Genomic DNA, 22,882 nt, shown 5'->3' on the forward strand with positions numbered 1-22,882 from the left:
CCCGAGGCACCTGCCCTCCCCTGTCCCCGTGGCACCTGCCCTCACCTGTCCCCGTGGCACCTGTCCTCACCTGTCCCCGTGGCACCTGCCCTCACCCGTCCCCGTGGCACCCGGCCTCCCCTGTCCCCGTGGCACCTGCCCTCACCTGTCCCCGTGGCACCCGGCCTCCCCTGTCCCCGTGGCACCTGCCCTCACCCATCCCCGTGGCACCTGGCCTCCCTTGTCCCCGTGGCATCTGCGTTTACCTGTCCCCGTCTCTCAAGCGCTTGAACTGCGTGCCCAGCAGGCACATGAGGGTGGGCCCCAGCCGGCTGCCTGGGACCAAGTCTTCCACCATGAGGGCCGGGAACAAGTCGATGTTGAGGGGGGACCCATACAACCTGCAGAACAAACAAGGGAAACCCTGAATGCACCCGAGAAAGCGGCGGCAGAGCAAAGAGGAAAAGCCTCGCCGTTCGGTATTACTCAGCAGCTTCCAAACCGTTTGTCAGCCAAGAAATTCGCTGTGACCTAAGCATCTACACGTCACACTTTGGAAGTTTTCTGTACTGTTTACACACACACGCACACGTATAAAACACGTGTGCGATTTATTATAACGTTAAAAAAACCGACTTAACAGAGGAGAAACTAAACTCACGCCTTTTCTGTCCAGAAACAAGCACGCCTGACCGTGTAAGGTACGTCCTTCCCGTTTCCTTCCGTGAACACAAAGGAACGGGCTTCAGGGAGCTAAGGCGGACCCCAGAAGGAATTGCCGTAACGCCGCGATTCGACTGTCTGTGGAAGATCCTCGCGCCGCAAAGCTCCTTCCGAAGCAGAACTCGACCGCACGCCTGAGACGGCGACGGCTCGGTGCCCCAGGGCAAGGGCGCTCGTCCAGCTCCTGCAGCTCCGTAGGGAGGCCCGTGGGAGCCGAGCGGCCCGCACCCCATCGGGGACACCCCAGCAGCTCCCCAGACGCGTGTCAGCTTGCCCTCAATGGGGACTCCGAGCCGGTGTGCACCACCCGGCTGAGGGGCCCCACGGCCCGCAGGGACAGAGGGAGGCCGCTGCGGCAGCGCCGGTCCTTCTGGAAGGGAGGCTGAGTGGTCTCCGCACCACGCACGGAAACGGGAGCCACACGGTGTGGTCCCCAGAGAGCCACCTCGAAGCCTGCCTAGGACCCCGGAGCCCCAGCTCCGCCAGCACCCCTCCCACGACCCCACTGCTGACACGGGCACGGCACCCGCTTCAAAAAGGGACGGGGGACACAGACAGCAGGGCAGTGCCCCACTCCGACCAGGCCCTGCTCCCTCCCCTCCCCCGACCCTAAGGAAGGTCCCGCAGGCCTTTCTGCCCCTGAAGTTTCCGGCCCCTCCGGACCTAGGACCATAGGCCCCTCCCGCACACAGCGGCCGACAGACAGCAAAGTGAATGAGTGACCGGGTGTTCGGTGAACAAGGAGGGTCGTCTCTCTGGGGTCCCCAGCGCACACGGGCATGTCCCTCCGCCCACCAAACACGCTGCGCCGCAGCACTAGTGCCTCTGGGCCGTGGGAAGTCAGTCTGTGAAGGGGGTACGTACGGGGGGCGTCTGTGTCCATCCGGACAAGAGCAAAGGAGGCCGTTCAAGCACACGAACGACAGACTGTCCCCATAAACGCTCGTCACGCGACACGGAGACCCAGAGCGTCCTGCACCCGTGGAGGGCGGGTCACACGCCAGTGGCTGGTGCTGTGTCCGCGTCAGCGCCGGGACACGTGACCACAACTTACATCACGCACAGGAGCCGTCTTCTGCCGGAGGCACGCGGGAGGCTACCCAGAGAGCGCCCTCCCTCCAGCGCCGAGGGCGTGAGAGCACGAGATCACGCGCGGCCGACAGCAGAGTCCAGAACACAAGCGAGGGAGCCCTCATGGGGAGCTTTCCCGCCCTCAGCCACGGACACACGGACACACCCAGGGACCCGAGGGCCGATTTCACGAGTCTCCGGACGACGAGGGATCATGCGAGACTCTAACAAGCAGGGGTCTCCATTAAGGAAACTGAGATGACGAACGTGACAAAAATCACCACCCAAAGGGCAGCGGAGACCACAGAGAAAGGTCAGGGCTGAGCGTGCAGAGAACTGCAAGTCGAAGGGGCCATCCCGCCGGGGACGCCGCGGAGGCCACGGAGAGGTTCCTGTTAGACGGCAGCCCAGAACCTGCCCCGGTGGTCTCCAGGGGCCGGCACGCCCTTGCGGTCCCACCACGGCAGCCCCCCGTGGACGCCCGCACGATCGCCGGAGGCGGCCGCGGTGGTCTCCGGAATCGAGGCGGCGGTCGGGCCAGCAGCTCCGGCCCTGTGCTGGGTGAGCTCCGGGGCCCTCCGCCTGATGGGAGCGCGGAAGCCCCCCAAAGCCCAAGATACCCCAGCTGGGCCCTCGGGTTCCCCGCAGCTCCTTCCCCTCCGCCGTCAGGCCCTATTGGACAGACACATGGGACACCCACACGGCTATGGCCACGGCCTCCTGCACGAGCACGGCCACCAGAGTCGGCCCCTCCACAGGCTCCCCCCGCCCTGCCTCCTCTCTGACACGTGGCTGCACACACACACTCAAACACAAAGAACAACGGCCACGCACGCTGGGAGCCCCTTTTGTGGCACGCCTGACCTTTACACACGTGAGACGCCCGACGGCGTCCTTCAACCCACCGTCTCAGCTTCTCCCGGATCTCAGGGTTCTTGATCTCGTTTTTCAGGTCCTCGAAGGTGTGCGCGGACGACAGGTTGCAGTAGACGCGGTACTCGTGGTAGGGCGGGATGCCGTGGTCCCGGCCACGCTGGATGTTGATGGCGGCCAGGTCCAGGGCCACCGTGTGCGCCATGGAGAAGAGCCGCTCGGTGAGCTCCGTGTTGAGCAGCTGGGAGGGCACGCGCATCTTGCCGGCCACGCCGAACAGGCCCCGCAGCAGGGGGTCGATGCCGCCCTCGTTCACGATGCGGAAGGGAGAGAAGAAGGCTTTGTGCAGGGGGATGTGTCCCTGCGCGATGGGCTCAAAGTTCTCGTCCAGCCGGTAGAGCACGGGGTTGATGAGCGTGTGGCCGAACCGGAAGGCGGCCGTGGCGAAGGCATTGACGATGCCGGCGTTGACGCCCGGGTCGTAGCCGCGGTACTCGCCCAGCGCCTTCATGCCCACCTCGCCCAGCACCTTGGGCAGCCAGTGCTGGTAAGTGATGTGCTGCATCTGGGCGCCCACGACCTTCCTTGCCTCATGGTAGATGGTGTCGCCGTCCCAGTGCGGGTTCAGGGCGAGCAGCTCAGTGGCCACGCGGTTGTGCTCTCGGAACCAGAGCGTGTGCAGGCTGGTGAGGCCCAGCTGCTCGTTGGCGCGGTGGTCCCCGGCCAGGAAGCAGGGGATGGGGCTCTCGTTCTCGTCCCGCATGCACTCCGTGGGCGGCCCGGCGGCAAAGGGCAGCAGCGGCTTCCCCGAGCGCTGCACGACCCCCTGCCGCAGCAGCCCCCGCTGGCTGGCCAGGTCCCGGACGGCGCGCGCCTCGTGCTCTGAGCTCCCGTACACGTTGGAGGCGTCGATGTAGGACGTGAGCTGGTTGATCTGCTCCCGCGGGTACACGGAGTTCATGAGCAGCGACGTCATGCCGCTGCCGCACACCGGGCTGGAGCGCACGAAGAACATGCAGCGCGCCCCGCTGCGGGCCCGCGGGTCGTTGGGCGGCACGGCCACCGGGAAGCACGGGGGGTCGCTGCTGCAGACCGAGCTGCAGTGCTGGCCGTCAGAGAAGCGGGCCTGGCTCAGGGCCACCACCGTGGAGTCCAGGTCGTGGTCCAGGAACTGGCCCCACTGCATGAGCATGTGTGTGAACTGCGGGTCGGGCGTGACGGTGTCCGTGCCGATGAGGGACGTGGACACCAGCCGGGGCATGGGCAGCGCGTGCCCGTGGTACAGGCGGCCGGGGTCGATGCCACGGGGGGTGTTGAAGCCGTTCTCGTACACGGCCTTCAGCAAGCGCTCGAAGGCGGTCAGCGAGGCGCCCCACATGGGCTGCTGCAGGTTGTTGCACGTGCCGTCGTGCGTGCGGTACTTCTGGTGGAAACACATGTCCGAGCAGTTGTTCACGCGCCGGTGCGCCGTGCAGCCCGACAGGTTGGCGATGAGGCTCAGATACTGGGGAGACACGAGGTCGTTGTAGTGGTAGCCTGCGGGGAAGGGGGGCAGCTTACTCCCTGGACGGCAGACAGCACCCAGGGATGCGACCCGGGCCCCGCAGCCCTCCCCAACCCTGACTTTCGGGCTGCGGAGCCAGGGGAGGGGACCTGTGCGTGACGGGCAGGGGACAACCCGGGTCCTTCAGCAAGAGCCAGGGGTCCCAGCAGGAACAGCTGGAAGGACCGGACCTGCGTCAGGGCTGGCTCTGCGGGCTGCCCGGAGCCCTGGACTCACGCGGGGGCACACGTGTGCACAGAGGCACCCACATGCTCACACGCAGGGGCACACACGTACCCTCACACCACAGGCTGACACGCAGGGGCACACACCCAAAGTACCCGCTCACAGCCGATCGAGACAGCCTCTGCCTACATTTAAGGGAACAGAGCCTGTCCCGGTTTGTGAGGGCAGCGTCTGAACGGCCCCCACCGAGCTGGAGGTGGGGCGGTGACGCCATCAGAAATGGGTGCTGGCGGGCTGCATGAGAAGACCCGCCCCCGTCAGCAGGCACCTCCCGGACACGGGAAGGTAAACGGGACGCCTGGCTCCACGCCCAGTGAGCTCAGGGAGTCCCAGAACCCCCAGGGGCCTGGGGCTCAAGCACAAGCCCCGTGGGGAGCTTTCTTCCTGCACTGCCCCTCTCTGCACGTGGCTGCGGGCGCGGGGCACCAGCCCAGGCTGGACATAACCGGCCTCCCTGTGAACTTGGACATGCCTGCAGGGCTCCGAGAGCCAAGCCCCCTGAAGTGTCCCTGATGAGAAGCGGCCACGCCACGCCTTCCTGCAAACCCGGCGGGCGGTTCCACATCACGGGCCATTAAGCAGGAGTCCTGCCGACCCCCCGACCGCTTCCGACCACACTCGTCCACCATACTCTGCTTTAGAAATGAAAACCGTCCCTGGATGCAGGCGAATCTGACCAGTGAAAATGCGGAAATGTGAGAGCAAGTGCGCCCCTGAGAATAGGGGAACCGACAAGAAGCCTATTTCGTGACAGAGAAACACCAGGAGGACCGTGAGCAGGAGGCCGTTTTCTTCCAGGTGAGTAGGACGCCGGGGTTTGTGGAACCAAGACCCAGGTGTCCCTGGAGACCAAGGCCTCCTGTGCACGCCTGCAGCTCCTAGAGGTAAGACAGTCGCTCCCCAGCCCTAACCCGGTCCTCCACCAGCCTCCCCATGTCACTAAGTGTCACCTCTGGCCTTCCGGCCCCTCAGGCAGAAACGCAATCAGCCGACCCCACATCTAGGCCACACGCGAATGTGTCACCTGCCTCCAAGGCACCTGGAATTCACTCCACGCACCAGCCACCCCAGTGCCAACACTTTCCGCCCCGCTGGGCCACTCCACGGGCACCTGCGAGCCTGGACCCCCTGGGCCACTCCGCGGGCACCTGCCGCCCCAGTATCCCCCGGGCCACTCCAGGGACACTGGCCACCTCCACGCCCCGCCGGTCCCTCCCACACACACTTGCCTGGTTTCCTGTACCGCCTCCCCCTTTGTGGCAGGGCCACTGACGACCTGATCCAGGTGACCAGGTCACTTCTTTACAAGGAGCTCCGTGGCTCCCACGTCACACAGACCACGACAAGACCATCCTCTCGCCTTCAGAGCCTGCTGACCCAGCATCCGAGACTGGCCAGGGTCTACACGTGCTGCAGCCCGCTGGGGCCTGCTCTCCTGCGAACACCGCACTGCGGCCCAGAGTCGGGCGCCCCTCTGCTGGGCTCCGAGTCGGTTCAGTTTCTCCGGTCTGTCTAGGGCCCCACGGTTCTCCATACGCGGCGGCGTGGGTGAGCAACCGTCCTGCACGAGGGCCTACAGACGGGCTCCGCCTCGGTCAGCGGCTGCACAAGGTCTACGGGCGCCTGCTGAAGCCGCTCCAGCCGCACTCACCACGTGAGCCACGGAAGGGAGGCCACGGCAGGGAAAGGAGCACCACAGAACCCCACGGGCCCTCCACACGCGGCCGAGCGTGGTCCCTTACGACCGATGGTTGGGAGCACAGGGAGGCGCCACGGGGACAAGGCCACATGTCCCACGTGCCCCTGTCCCCATCCCCGGCCAGAAGGGTGGAAAGAGCCCAACACAGGAAAGTGGAAAGAAGGGGCGGGCGGCTCTCGCGTTTCTCCCCAGGGAGCGCCTGCGAGGCCAGGCCGGCCCGTCTGTGAAGTGGAATTTTCTACGACGGCCCTGAGGGAGGCCAGAGCCCCCAGCAAGAAGAGGAGGTACCATGGTCTACGTGTCTACACACAAACACCAGGAAGCCCAGCCCCAAGCAGGGCAGGACGGGGACAGGCTCGGGCACCTCCCCTCCCTCCAAGAAGCAGAGACGGGCCCGTTTCCACATCCTCACGCCGCACACTCGCATCTAAGACCGCTCGGTTCTTGAAAGACATTTCCATCCTGACGGGCAAGACGGGCTCCCGAAGACGAGTCGGAAAAGCCCATGGAGACTGCGGAGCGTGACCCCGGGGGGCACGGCGCACGTGCACTCCCGGAGAGCTTCAGATGAACACTCGCCCTCGAGGGACCGCGTCCACACAGCAGACACCGGCCTCTGGCGCCCGTGCGGGTGCTGTTCCCAGGGCTCGGCGCGGCACAGGTGGCGGGCGGGGTGTCGGGCTCCCGCCGTCCACACAACCCTGGGGCGGCCTCCCCCGACACCTCTCAGTCACCCGGGCCCCACAAGCCTCCTTCCCAACAGCCCGCCGCCCTGCGTCCCGGGCGCACAGCCTCGCAGACTAGCGGCCACCGTGCCAGGTCGCAGGGGCCTCACCGGTCTGGCCCCGGTCAGGGCAGGGCACGTGGTCCGCTGGATGCAGCTTCGCAGGGCACTGCTACGGGGCCCGGCGCGGCCCAAACCTGGGCAACCGTGCGCTCACTCAGACATGGGGAGGCGGGACGGCGCCCAGAGAGGCCCCAGCGCGGTGAGGCCCTGCCCTCGGGGGAGGGTCCCAGGACTGACTTGTTCCATTCAGGTCGACCATCAGGCCGTGCCGCACGTGCTCCTGAATCAGCTGCAGCGTCCGCTCGAATATCTCTCCAGCGCGCGCCTGCCCCACGGTGTAGGGGTCCCTCGGGTACCGGAACAAGGCCAGCAGGTCGTTGGGAGAACGGGGACGGCTGGCAGGGGTGCGGGAGCAGACAGGGAAGAACAGAACCAACTTTGAGGACAAAACTACTCGTGTCCAAAATGTAATTATTGCCACCAAACGTGTGTAGCTACTTTCGGAGAGACGTAACGTCGCATACCTGACTCATCCCAAGCGGAAGGCGGCAAACACAAACAGAAAGAGAGACACTAAAAACAAATCATTAAGTCAAAGAGGGAAGACGACCGTCCAGTCTCACTACGCTCCAGGTCACCGGCGCAGACAAGTCACCGTGGCCTGAGACTCTGTTCCCGCCGGGTTGTGCGTTTAACAAGCCCATGGAACGAGCCGAGGTTTTCTAAAGCGTCTCCCTACGAATCCCAGCTCCGCTTCTACTCAGAAAGGACGCGTCTTTTTGTTGTCCGAACCCAAGACTTAATGCCCACGTTAGGATTTTTAAATTAAAAGGCTTTCCCTCGGGTGAAACAGGCCACAGCCCCGTTCTGCCCCAGAGGCTGAAGGAGCATAGGTCTACGCCCGCCTCCGTCCCCACGGTACCTGTCAAACAGGTGTGTGCGCGTCGAGTTGATGGCTCTGTCCACGGTCGCAATCGCTTCCACAATCGATGTGGCCACAAATGGGTCCCCATTTCGACTGACATCAGGAACTGGGAAAACACAAAGTCGCTCGTTACCCACTAAGTGCCACCCTACGTCACGCACAGCATCGTGTCGGCACGCTCTCCCCCAAGGGTTCCGTCTCTCACGCGGGAGCTTAAACGACACGAGAAGCTGTTTCAAGCAGGGCGCAAATTACAGACCTCAGCTCTGAAATCACGTGATACCCCAGAAGAACCCGGGAAAAGCGCTCCCAGCGTGAAACACGGAAGTTCGAGCGAAGCACGGTCACCCGGGGAGGGCAGGCGGCCTCTCCGCTCCTGGCGGATTCAGTTCTTCCCACCAACGGCTGGACCCCCGACGGGCGCCTGCGCCGCCAGCTGCCCCCCAAACACTCTGCTCCCTGCGTTTTCCCGTCTCCTCTGGACGGCCCCCGTCACAGCGATGGGTGAACCGTTACGCGCACACGCACACACACGCGCGCACACGCACACACACGCGCACACACGCGCACACACGCACACACACGCCTTAGCCCGCAACCCTCTGGAGCTGTTCCAGACGTTCTTTTTTTCTCCTTTTTGTTTTCACAGGTTGTATTTCTCATCCGGGCGAGACAGCACAAGCAGGGCGAGGGGCTGAGGCAGACGCCCCATGGAGCAGAGAGCCCGATGCTGGGCTCGATCCTGGCCCGGGACCTGGATCCAGGACCATGACCTGAGCTGAAGGCAGAGGCTTAACCCACGGAGCCCCCCGGGTGCCTGTTCCTGACCTTCTACTTCCTTCTTCTCATTTCTTCTCACCAATACCGGAGTTTGCCAAACTAAAGTAACACTAACCCAATCAGCCTTCTACCCTGGCCCCGTCACCAAGGACACACGGCTCGTAAAGGGTCCTTTCTTCCCTCAACCTGGTCCGCCTCTCCACAGAAGGACACAGTTGAAAATAACCTGAGCCGGAAGGCACCGCCAGACTCACCCCTCGGCCCCTGACGGCGCCCGAAGCCCAGCCCTGCCCACAGAGGGGTGGCAGCCCCGCGGACCCGGTGCAGCTGCCCCTGCGCACTCCACAAACCAGCCCGGTCACCACTGTCCGCGGGTCGCTCCACACGTCTAAAGCGCGGCCCGACAGCCTTTCCCCAAGCACAACCCCCACCTCAGTGCATCTCAAACAGAGACAAATGTTCTCATTTTTGGAACCTAATGTTTTTATGCCAAGTGGTAGACAAATGACTCGTAATTTTATACCATTTTATGACTCTAACGTTACATTATTACAGATGAACTGCCTTTGTCGTTCTCCAAACAACGATCACAAAAATAACTGGAAAATATTTACCTACCTTTAGAAAAAAATAAAGGAAATTGACCGAAACGTTAATAATGGTTATTTCTTGGAAGTGGGATCGTGGGTAAGAGATTACTTTTACTCTCATATATAACTAATTTACATCAAAGTAACATTATTTTTAGAGATCAAAATTTGCCATTAAAAGAACAAAAAAAAAAATCATAGAACTCACCAACTGAATTTTACATCCATTTCATACACCATACGTAATGGGAAAAGAACATCCCCCCCGCAAAAAAAACCAAAGCAGGCTCCCAGTTCCTCTTTACCACTCACATCTGGTAAGCACCTACAGGCTTCGGGCACAGGGGTGCTGGGCACACACACCGAGGGACCCCGTTGCCACCCGGGGCACTCACAGGCCCATGGAGGCAGCAGGTGGGTGAGTTGTGCTGGGAAAGGCAGAGACACAGACTCAAGTGAAGGGATGGGCCAGGGGAAGGAGGCGGGCAGGCGGCAGACACAGAGGCCGGCCCAGCGTGGCTGTCAGCGGCCGGGGCAGGGAGCTGTCCCCATTCCAGGAAGACGCACGGCCGCACCCACAACGACAGGAAGCAGGGCGATGGGGCACCAGCCGCTCAAAGGGCAGCAGCACGTGCGCCCCCGCCAGACAGGGACGTAAATTATACACGTCGGAGCCCAGTGGGTCTGGACGGCTGCCACGCCAGCCACAACGTCCCGCCCGGGGAGAGCCGGCTCACAGGCGCGTGACCACAGCGGCCGCAGCTGCAAGAAGGGACGGCAGCCAGAGTGTGACGTGGCCGCCCCAACCAGGCAGGCCGCGCGGCCCTCCGGTCATCAGGCGGCAAGCCTGCAAGCGCCGGGCCGAGCGCCCCTCCCGCCTTTTGCCGGGGACGGTGGCGCCGGCCGCGGGACTCACCGCTCACGCTGAGCACCATGCTGACGGACGCCTGCCCGATGGTGTTCCGGGCCACGCACTCATAGCGGCCTGCGTCCGCGGTCCCGACGTCGTGGATGGTCAGGAACCCCTCGGGGCTGATATGAAATTTCCCGCTTTCCGTCACCTGAACCCCGTCCTGGAGCAGAAGAGAAACGATACGAAGAATGAGGCCGAGAAGCAGAAGTGGTTTTACTTGGGGGTGGAGGTCCACTTTCGGGCCCTCACTGGGGGACAAGGCGCACAGGGTATGCTCAACTCTATCCAAACCTGCAGAGAAAAAGAGATTTAGTCCAATTTGCTGAGAGGAACTTTTCTTAAACTCTTGTGAAAGATTCAGAAAACACTAAGACAGGGATGGAGTCCCTTGGATTCTACAGGATCAGGACTTGGGGGCCCAGAAAGAAACCCACCGTGGGACGCACACGACCATGGGGAAGGCCCAGCGTGTGGGCACCCAGTGACAGAGAAGGGTCCTGGGCAAGGTCTTCTGGGAGACAGGATGCCCGAGCCACACCCAAAAAGGCAGGCGACAGGCCTGGCCGGGAAGGGTATGAGCAAGCCCAAGGGGACAGGGAGGCGGCCACGTGTGGTCCCGGGAGAGGGCAAGTGACAACTGGCGGGCAACAGGGGCATGTGGGAAAGGGCCAGGCTGTCCCCCAGAACTCAAACCTCCCTGTGAGGGTCCCCTGCCTGTGGCCACGCTATCCTCCAGGGATATGTCCTGTTGAAACCCTCGTTCATAACGGCTAAACACTGGGATCCAATTCCGTGCTGTGCTTCGCAGACACAACCCTGAAAAGTGGAGGACAGCACAAAAACCTTCTCTGCTGACGATGGGGCCATAGACCTAGTGGCAGGGTTTCCTCTGCTGCGTCACTGGGAAGAACGCGGAAAGGACAATGTGGGACCGCTTTCCTCTGGTTTGGTTCGTGAGGGTCCCACAGCAGCTGCTAACTCAGGCCAGGGTGGGGAGGGTTCCTGTGCCGAGGACGGTGTGGGAAGCTGCGAGCTGGGGGCAGCCGCCACACCCAGACCCAGCCCACCGCCGGTGGTACCTTGTTCCAGGTGATGGCGGGCTCGGGCTCACCCTGGGAGCTGCAGGGCAGCAGCACGCTGGCGCCCACTTCCACCGTCACGTCACTCGGAATGCTGGCAAAGACCGGCGTGACTGCAAGGCAAGGGACAGCAGCTGACAAAGGTACGGAAGCCGGGACACTCGCCGGTCACCCAGAGAGCTTCCCAGGAGCAGCGGCCCCTTGTCCTCAGCCAGGGCAGGCCAGGGCAGGCCAGGGCACTCTCGGCGGGCGTCAGGCCCCCCCTCAGCCTCCCAGCTCATCTGCACAAGCTCAGGCGCCAGAGTGAAGGGGAGAGGGTGTGCCGGCAGCCGCCCTCCCCCCGAGGAGCTGTGCTGGGGGAGCAGACGCGAGCCCGCACCAGCTCTGAATGGGGAGCGCAGGCTGCCGCGGGCCCGCCTCTCCAGACAGCGGCTCTGCACGGAGCAGCCCGTCTGCCAGGGCTGTGGGAGTCCAGTGCTGCCGCGTACCTCTAGGCTGCACGGTGAGGTGGGCCACGGCCCTCTGAGAGCCGATGATGTTGACGGCCTGGCACTCATACTGGCCCTGGTCATGCAGTGCGACAGCCGAGACCCGGAGCGTCCCCGACGAGAGCACGAGGTGCCGCCCGTCCACCGACAGCCGGCTCCCTGAAAGGCACGCGCGCGCGGCCCGGTCACCATGTGCCGGGGTCAGAGTGGGACTCGGGAAGGCTGGGTCGAGCAGAGCCTCCCTGGAGCACACGGAATGGTGGGACAGACTGGTCTCTCCTCACGGCAAAGGGACCGGTGGGACAGACTGGTCTCTGCTGCGGTCGCGTTGGCAGGCGACATTCCACACAACCGGGTGTGGCCGGGTCAGGGACAGACGGAGCCCCCGGCTCTGAGAAACTCCCCAGAAGCGGGAGGAGCACATGAGAAATGAAGGGGTGAGGACACGGGTGGGAGGCATGGGGGAGGAGCTGCTGGGGAGGGGGAGGGGTGGAGTTACTCAAAAGCACAGGCCACCCCAGCAAGGAGCCAGCGCAGGGCCCTCTCCTGCCCGGGCGCGCGGGGGTCCCAGTGCCGGCTGCTCACACCGGCCTGACCTTCGCTTGTGGGGACGAAGGCAGGTACTGCCCCCTGGCTTAAGGCAGGGCCCCTCGTCAAGACCTCAAGGTCAATTCCAGGACAGAGCCCCGAGGCCACCTCCCCTTCTCTCCCCTCGCACTTCCCAGCCAGGCCACCAGCACCCTGGGGGACGTCTGTCTCCATCGAGTCGTCTGGCCTGGGCTTCACGAGCTGAGCAGGACGGGGGCGGGGGGGTCACCCCCAAAGGATCAACGTGATCAGCCGCTCACCTCGGACGGAGAGGGCAAGACAGAGCCCAAGAAGCTCAGAAACACTGAGCTTCAACCAGATGCTGCGACAGTTCCAGAAAGTTCTATCCTACCTGCCAGGAAATCTCATCAGGACGCTAACTAAGTGTACTAAAGCCAAGACACGGACCACCTGGGAGGAGAGGGAACCAGCAGGCGGAAGGCCACCCGCACCCTCGGGAAGGACAGTTTCTCCACGTGTCCTGCGCCGCAGCCATGGGCCAGGCCTGCAGCCAGCCCCACCCTGGCTCCCAGGTGCTGGGCCTGGGCAGACTCGCCTCCCGAGTGTGGAGCCCATCCCGGCCAGCATCAGGCCAGCTCTCACCTCCTTTCGTCCACGCGATGACCGGCTGTGGGTAGCCCTTGGCCTCACACTGGAAGTCAACGGTCTGACCCTCGATTACGGCCCTGTCTGCAGGGGTCACGGTGAACTGGGGAAGGGCTTCCGGAAGGAAAGAACATCGGAAACGACATTTCAAAGACCGTTCTGGAAGAAAATGCTGCAGGCCAGCATCAGCGTCAGCACTCCCTGTAAGTGCCGCGGCATAAAAAGCCGATGGCCACGGGTGGCGCCGTAGGGCAGGGTCTGCGGCAGGGGGACGCCGGCCGGGGAAGGGCCTGACAGCAGGATGTCCAGCAGCAGTTTCCCCAGCACCCTGCGGGGGCCTCTGCTAAGTCCATGCAGCCACGGGCCACACGGCACCAAGGGCGTGCGGGATGCCCTGCTTCTGCCCGCGGCTGCTAGCGCATCCCAAGGTCCCTCTGGCTGTGGGACCTCAGTCAGACCTGGAAGCGGTCCCATGTCGCGTAACCCAGCTGTGTGGGGACAGGAGCTGCTCCGTGACTGTGGGGCCCCAAATCCAGACCGATGCCGTCTGTACAGAAGGAATGCCCAGGTGACAGGACCGCACGGTCCCGTGTGCAGAGCGCGAGCCAGCAGCACAGACGCCGTGAGACGGCCTCGCGGCCAGAGAGCAGGGGGAGCCCCGGTCATCGGCAGTCCGCACTTGCTTGTCTCGGAGCCTCCACACCAGAGAGGCCCCACTTTGCAATTTGTTTCTAAACTAAGAAACTCACTATCGAGCTGGCTGGGACATGTGGACACACACAGCCCGGGTCGTCACGCTATGGCACTCTCGGCGCCCTGCACCCCAACGCTGGTACAGGGGAAGCCGCAGGAGGAAGGCCAGGTTCACTGACGTGAGGCACACACAGGTGCCCCCACCCAGCACACACATTCCCGCGACCGCCACCAGTGTCCGCACGCCAGGAGCCCTCGGTGCCACGGACAACACAGCCCCGAAACAAGCCTCCTGCAGCTGCCACGCAGGAAACCAGGTCACAGAGAAGCAGGGCGGTGAGGCTTGCGGGTAAGGTACAGCCAGGTGCGGGTAGAGGATGGGGATGGCGGTCGGGGCGGGGCCTCCGCAGGCAGGACTCCCTGGGCGGGGCAGGATGGGGTCTGCAGGGAGGGCTTTGCGGGCAGGGTCTCTGCGGCGAGGGCAGGGGCCGGTGGTCAGCGCGTGGCACAGAGGGGCGCCCTGACCCACCCTGGACGATGATCAGCGCGGTGGCCTGGATGCTCTCTGCGCTGTTGGACGCGAAGCAGGTGTACTCCCCGCTGTCCGTCTGCAGGACATTCTGAATGTAGAGGCCGCCGGACGGGGTGATGCTCACGCGAGGGTCCTCGGGCAGGGGCGTGCGGTCCCCTTTGGTCCAGGTGATCTGTGGCGGAGGGTGGCCCGTGGCGCTGCACTCCAGGGTGACACTCTCCCCGACCAGCACCTCCGTGTTCTGTGGCTGGATTACAAAAGCGGGTCGAGCTGTCACAACGAAACACAAGTCGCGCATTAATTTCCTCTGGGTCGGCAACGGCGTGGGCTCATTCTCCTCCTTCTGCCCGCGGGCCTCAACGTGAGCAAAGCAAACACGGCTGAACAGACACGCCGTCGGCTCTCCCGCGGCAGGGGTTGGGGGCAAGCGAGCGGCGGGGCCAGCGCCTCCCAGCCGGTCCCCGTCGCCCTCGGCGCGGCCTGAGCCCCAGGGGCCCCAGTTCCGTGGGCGCTGGACACGGGGTCAGTGGTCACACGGGCTAGCTGCTCCTCCTCGCGGCAACACGCTCCGTCCAGACTCGGAACTCACAACAGCCCCTTCCCTCGCAAAAACAGAACCGCACCCTCAGCCTACACTTAACAGGACTTCTCAGCTCCGAGTCCGGGAAAATCCACGCCCTCACAACGCGTTTGCTGGGGGCGTCCGTGCACAGCAGAACTCACTCGCTGGTGTCCACGGCTGTAGACCCCCCGCTCCCCAGGCCAGAGCGACCACGCGTGTCAAAACCAGCAAGACCCCTGCACCGTTGCACCCAGAAGTTACTCTGCTGGGAGCTCACCAACATGGAAAGCAGCAAAAAGGGAAGTTTCTAGAACGTTCCTGGCTGACACCCTTCTCCCCGATTCTGGAATCCAGAAATGCTCCCCAAACAGAGCACTTTTCTCATCACTGCTCTGCAAAGCCTGACCTGGCCTGTGGCGCTGGCAGCTCCACAACCACTGAGGCAGCTCGCGGTGGGGCCACGCTGACTACAGGGTGACGCCCGGACCCCACGGCGGCGCTCCGCCGCCCGGCCCACCCTGCGCCACGCGCCCCTGCGGAACCTCCCCGGATCCCTGATTTCCAGAGACGGCCCGAGGAGCTCTGGGTAAGGGACGCGGACCTGTAACAGCAAGGACTCGGGGAAAGCCCCCGGGACTCCTGCCGCAGAACCAGGTACACAGACCGCGCTTCCACAGGTAACGGAGCCCTCGCAGGGCGGAGGGGAAAGCGTGAGAAAAGCGGCGCCACGAACTCGGTAAGGCAGGGACAAAGAAGGAGGCGCCAGCGGCACCTGGGGGCGCGAGGAGGGAGGTAGGAGTTCCGTGGAGAGGAAAGCAGCAGGGAAGACACGTTCCTGCGGCTTTCGTGCCGGTTAACGTTGAGGCTCTGGCACCCGTGACCCCGTGACTGAGGAACGGCGGAGGACAGGAAGCGCAGACACGATCGTCACGTTAGCGTTTCTGGAGCACGCAGGCGAGGCAGCATGATGCCGTTTGCAGGGACCAGAACTCCAGCGTCAGAGCCCACCAGGAGGGCATGTGTTCCAGCCGACACGTGCAAAGTGTGTGACACGAGGCCAGCCCACGTGCCGTCACCCACGGACCCCAAGCAGCCCCTCAGGGACAGGCAGCCAAAATCAGTGGGAGACGTGATCTCACTCCAGGCTTTGTCACCTGAGAGCCAGACCTTGCGTGGGGATGTGGCCTGACTCCTGCTCCCCTGGGCGGAAAGGACATGGCCCCATCGGGACAGCAGAGACGCAGAAAGACAAGACGGGATTCAGAAGTGGGAAGGACGTTAGGGCCAGGCGCAAGGTGAGTGTTCTGCGCACTGGACAAACAGACTGCTCTGGAGACAGCGGAGGCAGAGAACTGGGACTCGGGTCACCTACGAACGCGGGTGAGACGCTGTGGGCCAACCAGCGATACGGAGGGCACCACGGGACTTCCAAACTGCCAGCGGGAAATGGAAAAGGGATGACAGCTATCCCAGAGGAAGGCTCGGCACTCAGAAAAGCCTGCATGAAGAGTCCCAAGAAGCAGCAGCACGTGCGCCCGACGCACACCGCTCACGCAACACACGCGAGCGGGCCCCTTTAAGGAAATGCCACGCTGTGGGTTTTTTCAAAAAGCAGAGCAAAGCCTGAGAGTCACCTAGGACCAAGCTCGCAAGGCTGCAGCTGAGGGCACCCGGCTATGGACTGAGCACGCCCGTGTCCCACCCACATCCCACCCGCATCCCTACCCGGCCGGGCGCGGCGAGGGAGAGCTGTTCCAGAGCAGCCTGTGCGTCGTCCTCTGCACGTACCTGGAGACCCAAAGTACCTGAGGGTGACCTCCTGTGTCTTCACCTGCCCGGCCACGTTCTTGGCCATGCACTGGTAAATCCCCTGGTCCGTCTCCTGCGTGTTCTGGATCATCAGGGTCCCGTCATCCAGCAAGTTGAGGCGGGAATCTGTCTTCATGCTCAGCTCGTTACTGCAAAGACAGACGTCTGGCACTCGGGTACTTGTGCCTGAAGCACGGGACAGCTGATCTGCGACACAGGAAGGGCCCCTGGGGCTGGGGGACACCAGGATACTGTCCTACATCACAGGCTCCTGCTTATTCACCGCTTCTAGGAAAGGGACTGACCCACCACATCTCTAATTCATCGACTTTGTCGTTCACGTGTTCAGCCTGTAAGATTTTAAAGTTATAGAGCAATCCTCTTTCCAAAGGTGCAAAAGGAACATAGCGGGAAAAAGTCAAGGAAACGTTTTCCTTGGTTTCTGGCAAATTCATTCAAGATAACGGGGCAGGCCCGCGGGTGAGGCAGGCCCGCGGGTGAGGCTGACAGCAGGTGAGACACCCACAGAGGCTAGCAGGTGGAGGGAAAGCCCGGCACCAGGCTTCGGGCCTGGCGCTTCTGGGCTTTCCCTCTGCCACGTTTGGCTGTAACATTTTAACTTCTGGTACCAACGTGTTTATTTATGAAAACAGATGTAAAGGGCTCAGCCAAATCAATGTTTTTCTGCCTTTTAAATACACACTTATTCCTCGTATTTAACTTGGATTTTAACTCCCAGCGAGTCCAGAGTCATCCAAAGTAACAGGTGACCTGAAGGCTGGGACAGCATCGGTCACACCCGCATGCAGCGCTGGGCCCAGGTCACGGCCACAAACACAGGCAGGAAGGCGTCTCCCCTCCTGCACTGACGGCTCGATGCCAGGCTCCCTGAACCTCTCCTCTGTGAAGGCCTGTGGGACTCGGCCGCCGGGCACCGGACAGGGCGATGGACCGGGCGTGTCTGGGCTCCCGTCTCTGTCGTCCTCGCCCGGTCATGACTGGACGCACAGAGCCGAGATCTACCGACCAGCGAGGGCCTGTCCGTGTCCCCATGAGGACGGGAAAAGGAGCCTCGACAAGGTGCTTTCGTGTTAAGTCGGTTCTCACCGTATGCCTGAAAGTGTCCTCATTAACAAGGGGCCCTCGGTGGGCTGACCCCCGGAATGCCCCCTCCTACAGCTCTGCCCCCACACCCCCAAAATGCCTGTGCGTGGCAGGAGACCCCTATTTCCTGAGGCCAATCAGATGCCCAAGGAGCTAAGTACGTAAGTGTTCGCTCGACGGGCGTCCCTGAAGGCGCTGCCCCAACAGGAAGGGCCCTCCTGAGCCAGGAGGACAGGTCCCAGGGTTCCAGCGGCAGAGCCCCAGGGACTAGACGCACCGTTTCCGGCCACAGAACGTGAGCGGGTTAAGAACCAAGGTCATCTCCCACTCCTCACCCCCGGCAGGAGGAGGAGCCACATGCCCCCACCGCCAGCAGAAATGATGCAGGAAAATCGCTCCTTTAGACCTTCTCCTCCATGGCAGAGGACGAAAGAGCCAAGGGCCGTCCACAGGTGTCGGGGTGGGGCCACGCATGGCGGAGCCCACGGGATGTCTGGGGGTACAGTGTGCCCCCGTGGCAGCCCGGCCAGCGCCTGACTTACTTGTTTCGAAGCCAGATGATCTCGGGCTTGGGGTTGCCTTCTGCTCTGCATGTGAAGAACACGGTGTTCCCCGAGGTGACGTCTGCGTCCTGGGGCTCTGATGTGATCCGGGGCCTCTCTGTGCCAAGAAGGAAACGGAGATCTCTGGGTCTTAAACCATCCCGTAGACTTAAACAAGAACCCAAACCAAATCCCTCATGCTCCAGAGACAGTCCCAAGCGGACCATCTATCCCGGCCACAAATGCTCCCACAAGGAGGACAGACAGGTTCTCTGCAGAGATGGGCTGAGGCCTTAGCCAGCACGTCCCGACCCTCAGATGCGCCGCGAAGGGCCTGGGTGACGACAGGCGCCCAGCAAGGCGCCAGCAGCTGTTCACCCTCCCGGAGAGCGAGGGACTGTGCACGGCGCACTCCGTGGAAGGTTTGAGTAAGACAGAAAATGACGCTTTTGAGCTACAGCAGCCCGAGAGCGGGAAACTCTCCCATGCAGGGCACGGCAGTGGAGCCTTTGTCCCTTGTCCCCCAGGTGTGCCCCCCCACGGCCCAGGCTGGAGGGGATGCCCCCTCCTCCAGTCTGCTAAGTGGCGGCTGCTCCGCGTCCTCCGTCTCTGAGACCACAGGGCTGGGGGCAGACGGAGCAGCCACCGCGGCCAAGCCTGGCCCTGACGCCCTGATAGGAGGGGTCAGCGCCGGCCGCTGAGTGGGAGCCAGGACGGCTTGTGCTCCAGACGAGGGCGCGGACGCCCGATGAGGACGCCAGGGCTGGCCCAGGGGACTCTGCCGGATGGGGCAGGTCTGGACTCCAGGTGAAGCAGAGCAGTCAGGCCTGTCCCCGAGGTGCCCACAGCCCAGTACCCCTGCTCAGATGCAGCTGGAGGCCTGTGGGTGCGGGGGCGTGGGGGGCGGGAGAGACAGCACGCTCCAGGAGCCGGAAGACGAGAGCCCAGGACCCGACAGTCACTCCAATGGTCACACAGACCGCGGCTTTGCCCAGGAGCATCCTGGTCGGGTCCCACCGAGACGCCATCTGGGGACATCTTCCGACACGGAAGACAGGCGGGGCCGGATGCCAGCACTGGGCTGGGGCGCCTCCTTCCGTCGGGCTCACTCACCACAGTCCAGCTCCTCGGGGGTGACGGTGGCCACCGAGCGGCCCTGCACGCGCCGCGGGTGCTCACAGGTGGCGGCCGCCTGCGCGTGCCCCGACTGGGCATAGGTTCTCAGCAGCTCCGCCAGCCACAGGATCGCACAGTCGCAGCGCAGCGCGTTGGAGTCCAGCCGCCTGGCGGGAGGAAGACCGTGGGACACGGGGTCCGGCCTACCGCGCACGGGCCGGGCCCACAAGCCGCTGGGGCAGCCGCGGGCACAGGACACGAGGCAGCGTCCAGCCGGAGGCCGCATCCGTCCACGGAGGCAGAGTGGGAAAGGGACCCACGTCGGCCAGTTCCCCACGCAGGGGCCCCGCCGGCTGCCCCGAGCGCCTTCTTTCTGGCACCTTCTCTGCTGTTCTCTTATCTCCCGAACACGGAAGTGCTTCTCTTAGCTGCCCCACGGCGCCGTTTCCAGTGCGGCCGCCGACGGCTTTACCCAGTAGTTGTGAGAGCGAGCAACACGGTCTTACTTCACTGCACTCCACGCCGGACCTGCGCTGCCTGACGTCGAGCTCCCCACACACCCTCGGGGACGGCGCGCCAGCCACAGAGCAGCCCGAGGCCCCGGGGCAAAGCGCAGGGAGGCGTCCAGTAACCGGCCCTGACATTCCTCTATTCCTGTGAAGTGACCACCCGGCCCAAAAGGCCATGTCTTCAGGGGCCTCGAGAAACTGGGAGGCCCGCGCGCTTCACATCTAGGTGTGGGAACGCTTAACGCGGGGCACAGGACAGAGTCCTCCTCGGGGGACCTTCCTCCCACCACTAAAATTGCAACATGGGATTAAAAACTAATCTGAAGGAGCACCTGGGGGGCTCCGTCGTTAAGCCTCTGCCTTCGGTTCAGGCCATGATCCCGGAGTCCTGGGATCAAGCCCCACATCAGGCTCCCCGCTCAGCAGGAAGCCTGCTTCCCCCTCTCCCACTACCCCTGCTTGTGCTCCCTTTCTCGCTGGGTCTCTCTCTGTCAAATAAATAATGAAAAAATTAATCTGAGGAATTTCAAACTGATTTTAGAAATGTCTCGCTTGCCTATGAAAGGGTCCATCTGCTGGTACGGTCCCCACGTCGCCGGGCCCCCCGGCTGCACCCGCTCCAAGGGTGCAAGGCCTCCTGCCCTTTCCTGAGAGGAACCCACACTCCGCAGCCCAGCTTGGGGCCGGTCAAAGCCGTGGGGACACGGGGCTGCGCTGAACACATACTCACAGTCTCTTCATGGATTCCAAGTGATCAAAGGTTCCTGGGACCAAATGTGTGATTCGGTTGTTATGTAAAAATCTGTCGAAAGAGACATACAACAAACCAACATCTAAAATGCTTCTTACATGTGTAGAAAAGATATGAACGGTCCAAAAACTCAGCTTCTAAAAAGTAACTCAGTGATTGCATTATTTCATGCAAATGAACCTGAGAATATTATTTAGCCCAGAAAAGAACCAGGTTTGTTTTGTTTTGTTTTTTCTATTTTTATCAGTCTTCCCGAAGAAAGAGACTTTGTCAGTCCTGCTTCTGAATTGAGAGACAAGGAGCGGGGACTCTGCACGGCCAGTTCTGAGACAGTGGCCTCCCCACTCCTGCAGAACCTGGACAGTGCGACGGCCCAGGGCCGCGGGCGGATGCAGGGGATGGAAGGAAATGCAACTTACAGCCTTTCCAGCTTCGGCAAATGTTGGAAGGACTCTGGGTCCAGAGTTTCTATCTGATTAAAGTGCAGATATCTAGTCAAGTATAAAAAAGAGAGAGAGAGAAGAAAGAAACAGATTTTAAACAGTTTTACTGTTTGCAGATCTAGATTTCCTGCTCAAAAAAAGTTTCCTAAGTCCTTTCAAATTCTTATGTCAGTAACTCTGGATTCCTACATTAGGTGGAAAACAAGTGAAATCATCAAATCGTAAGATTAGATACAATTAAAAACTGGACACAGACTGTAGGAGTGAATGGCTGTCAGTGACCCTGACCGAGGCCCCCCGCGCGGGGCCAGACTGCGCGGCCGTGACCTCCGCGCGGTATGTGGGCCTTTGCAGGAAGAGTTCAGGTAGCCTCCCTACGGCACATCGGTGCGTGTACGAACACCTTCGATCCCTAACCTCTCTGAGAATTTCCGGGCTGTGGGGACTTACGCCGACTGAGCACACAGTTAACCACAGGAACAACGAAGCGTAAAGTCACACGTTTCCTCAAATGTGCTCAATTACACAAATATCCAGCATTTACTCATCTTTTGCTGTGTCTCCTGGCTTTCCACAATCTACACATTTCTCGGTACAACTAATTTCTTCTCACTTTCCTAAATACGGCTTTTCTCACCGTGAAAATCGGTGCTTTTCCCCCTAAGTGAAACAGTGGACATAGGCTTGGATGCGGCCGTGCGACAGGGTGCTTCTGCCCCGAGTGCCCCCCAACATGTGGAGAAGAGAGATCTCTGCCCCCCACACTCGCTCACACGGGCCAGCAGAACAGCAGGGACAGACGGACACGAGCGGTTACGGGTTTCATCATGAACTGACACGAGGCAGAAAGCATTCTCAGAACGCACCCTGGATGCTCAGAGACCATCACTGATGTTGAAAGTACTGGGACTGCAAGGTCACCCAAGGTCACTTGCACTTCCTTCCTGTCAGTGTATCCCTGGCCCAGCTCCCGGGAGGGCGCCACGGGGACCCCAAGTCTGGGAGGTCGCAAACGCGGCTGCAGAGCCCATAGACATGTCCCTGCCGGTCGCCCTCCACTCCGGGGGGGGAGCCCGTGAGCAGGGTGTATGGGAGCCTGAAGCGGGGGACATGTAGTCACTGTCACAGGAGAAGCCTGAAGGAGAAGCCCCCCGTGTTAGCAGGCAGGTGGGGTGCTGGGAGGCGTCCAGGGAGGGAGGAGGGAGGGGGGAGAACCTCCTTGCCCTGATTCACTGCAGCTTGTCTCCACGGCCCACAGAGACAGGGCTGAGGCCACAGCTCTGGGCAGGCGGGACGCCCCCGCCCTCCCACAGCCCCAAGCCAGCCATGGGCGCCAACCCCAACCTACGCTGCCTGACTCTGGTCACATGTGCTCAGCACACAGGACGGGCAGGACCTCCCAGGAGCCCAGGCTCCGCAGACCCCCGGCACCCTCGGGCTGGCCTCTGAGGGCGAGAGGGGCTCCCGGCATGGGGGCGGTCACGGCAGGACCCAGGCCCCTGACCACGACAGCGCGCACACCCACAGGAACAGCCTCATCTGCGGGCAGGGACCCGGTCCTGAGAGCGTCCGTGTCCCGTCAGACACTCGCTGACATCCACGGCAGGGAGCCGCGTCAGTGGACAGACCCTCGCTGCCTGAGCCGGGGCGGTGGCGGCTTCCTGACCCGGGACCCGCCGTCTCCAGGACGGTTGGACGCCCCGCTCCCGGAGCCGGAGCCCCACTTCTCCCCAGGCGCTGCCTCCTTCCTCCTCGCCCCTCGGCAGGGCGCGCGCCGCCTGAGTCCGGCTTGTTTCAGTCCAACGGCTTCCCGGGCGACGGCTACGAGGACGTCTGGCCCCAGGAGAGGCGCCTCAGGCGTCCGGACGGCGTCCTTCAGACTCTCCGTCCGCCGCAGCCTCTTTCGGTTCCCTCTTGCCCCGCGGGGAGAC

At 62.6% G+C, this 22,882-nt stretch overlaps 1 protein-coding gene across 2 annotated transcripts in view; it reads right to left on the reverse strand.

The window, feature by feature from the left end:
- PXDN (peroxidasin) overlaps positions 1-22,882 on the reverse strand; it is a 67,646-nt gene that overhangs the window by 7,656 nt on the left and 37,108 nt on the right. For both annotated transcript variants that reach the window (XM_032866753.1, XM_032866752.1), the window contains 14 exons: positions 20,928-20,999; positions 20,488-20,559; positions 19,246-19,415; positions 18,133-18,250; positions 16,466-16,635; positions 14,113-14,385; positions 12,888-13,004; positions 11,697-11,855; positions 11,209-11,321; positions 10,133-10,289; positions 7,844-7,952; positions 7,159-7,316; positions 2,679-4,182; positions 246-380 (listed from right to left, as the gene is read on the reverse strand). In XM_032866753.1, the coding sequence (XP_032722644.1) occupies positions 246-380; positions 2,679-4,182; positions 7,159-7,316; positions 7,844-7,952; positions 10,133-10,289; positions 11,209-11,321; positions 11,697-11,855; positions 12,888-13,004; positions 14,113-14,385; positions 16,466-16,635; positions 18,133-18,250; positions 19,246-19,415; positions 20,488-20,559; positions 20,928-20,999 (3,327 nt within the window). The remainder of the gene's footprint in view (positions 1-245; positions 381-2,678; positions 4,183-7,158; positions 7,317-7,843; positions 7,953-10,132; positions 10,290-11,208; positions 11,322-11,696; positions 11,856-12,887; positions 13,005-14,112; positions 14,386-16,465; positions 16,636-18,132; positions 18,251-19,245; positions 19,416-20,487; positions 20,560-20,927; positions 21,000-22,882) is intronic.

The sequence above is a fragment of the Lontra canadensis genome, unplaced genomic scaffold (assembly GCF_010015895.1).
Source record: "Lontra canadensis isolate GAN:19392208 unplaced genomic scaffold, GSC_riverotter_1.0 scaffold32, whole genome shotgun sequence".
NCBI classification, from domain to species: Eukaryota; Metazoa; Chordata; class Mammalia; order Carnivora; family Mustelidae; genus Lontra; species Lontra canadensis.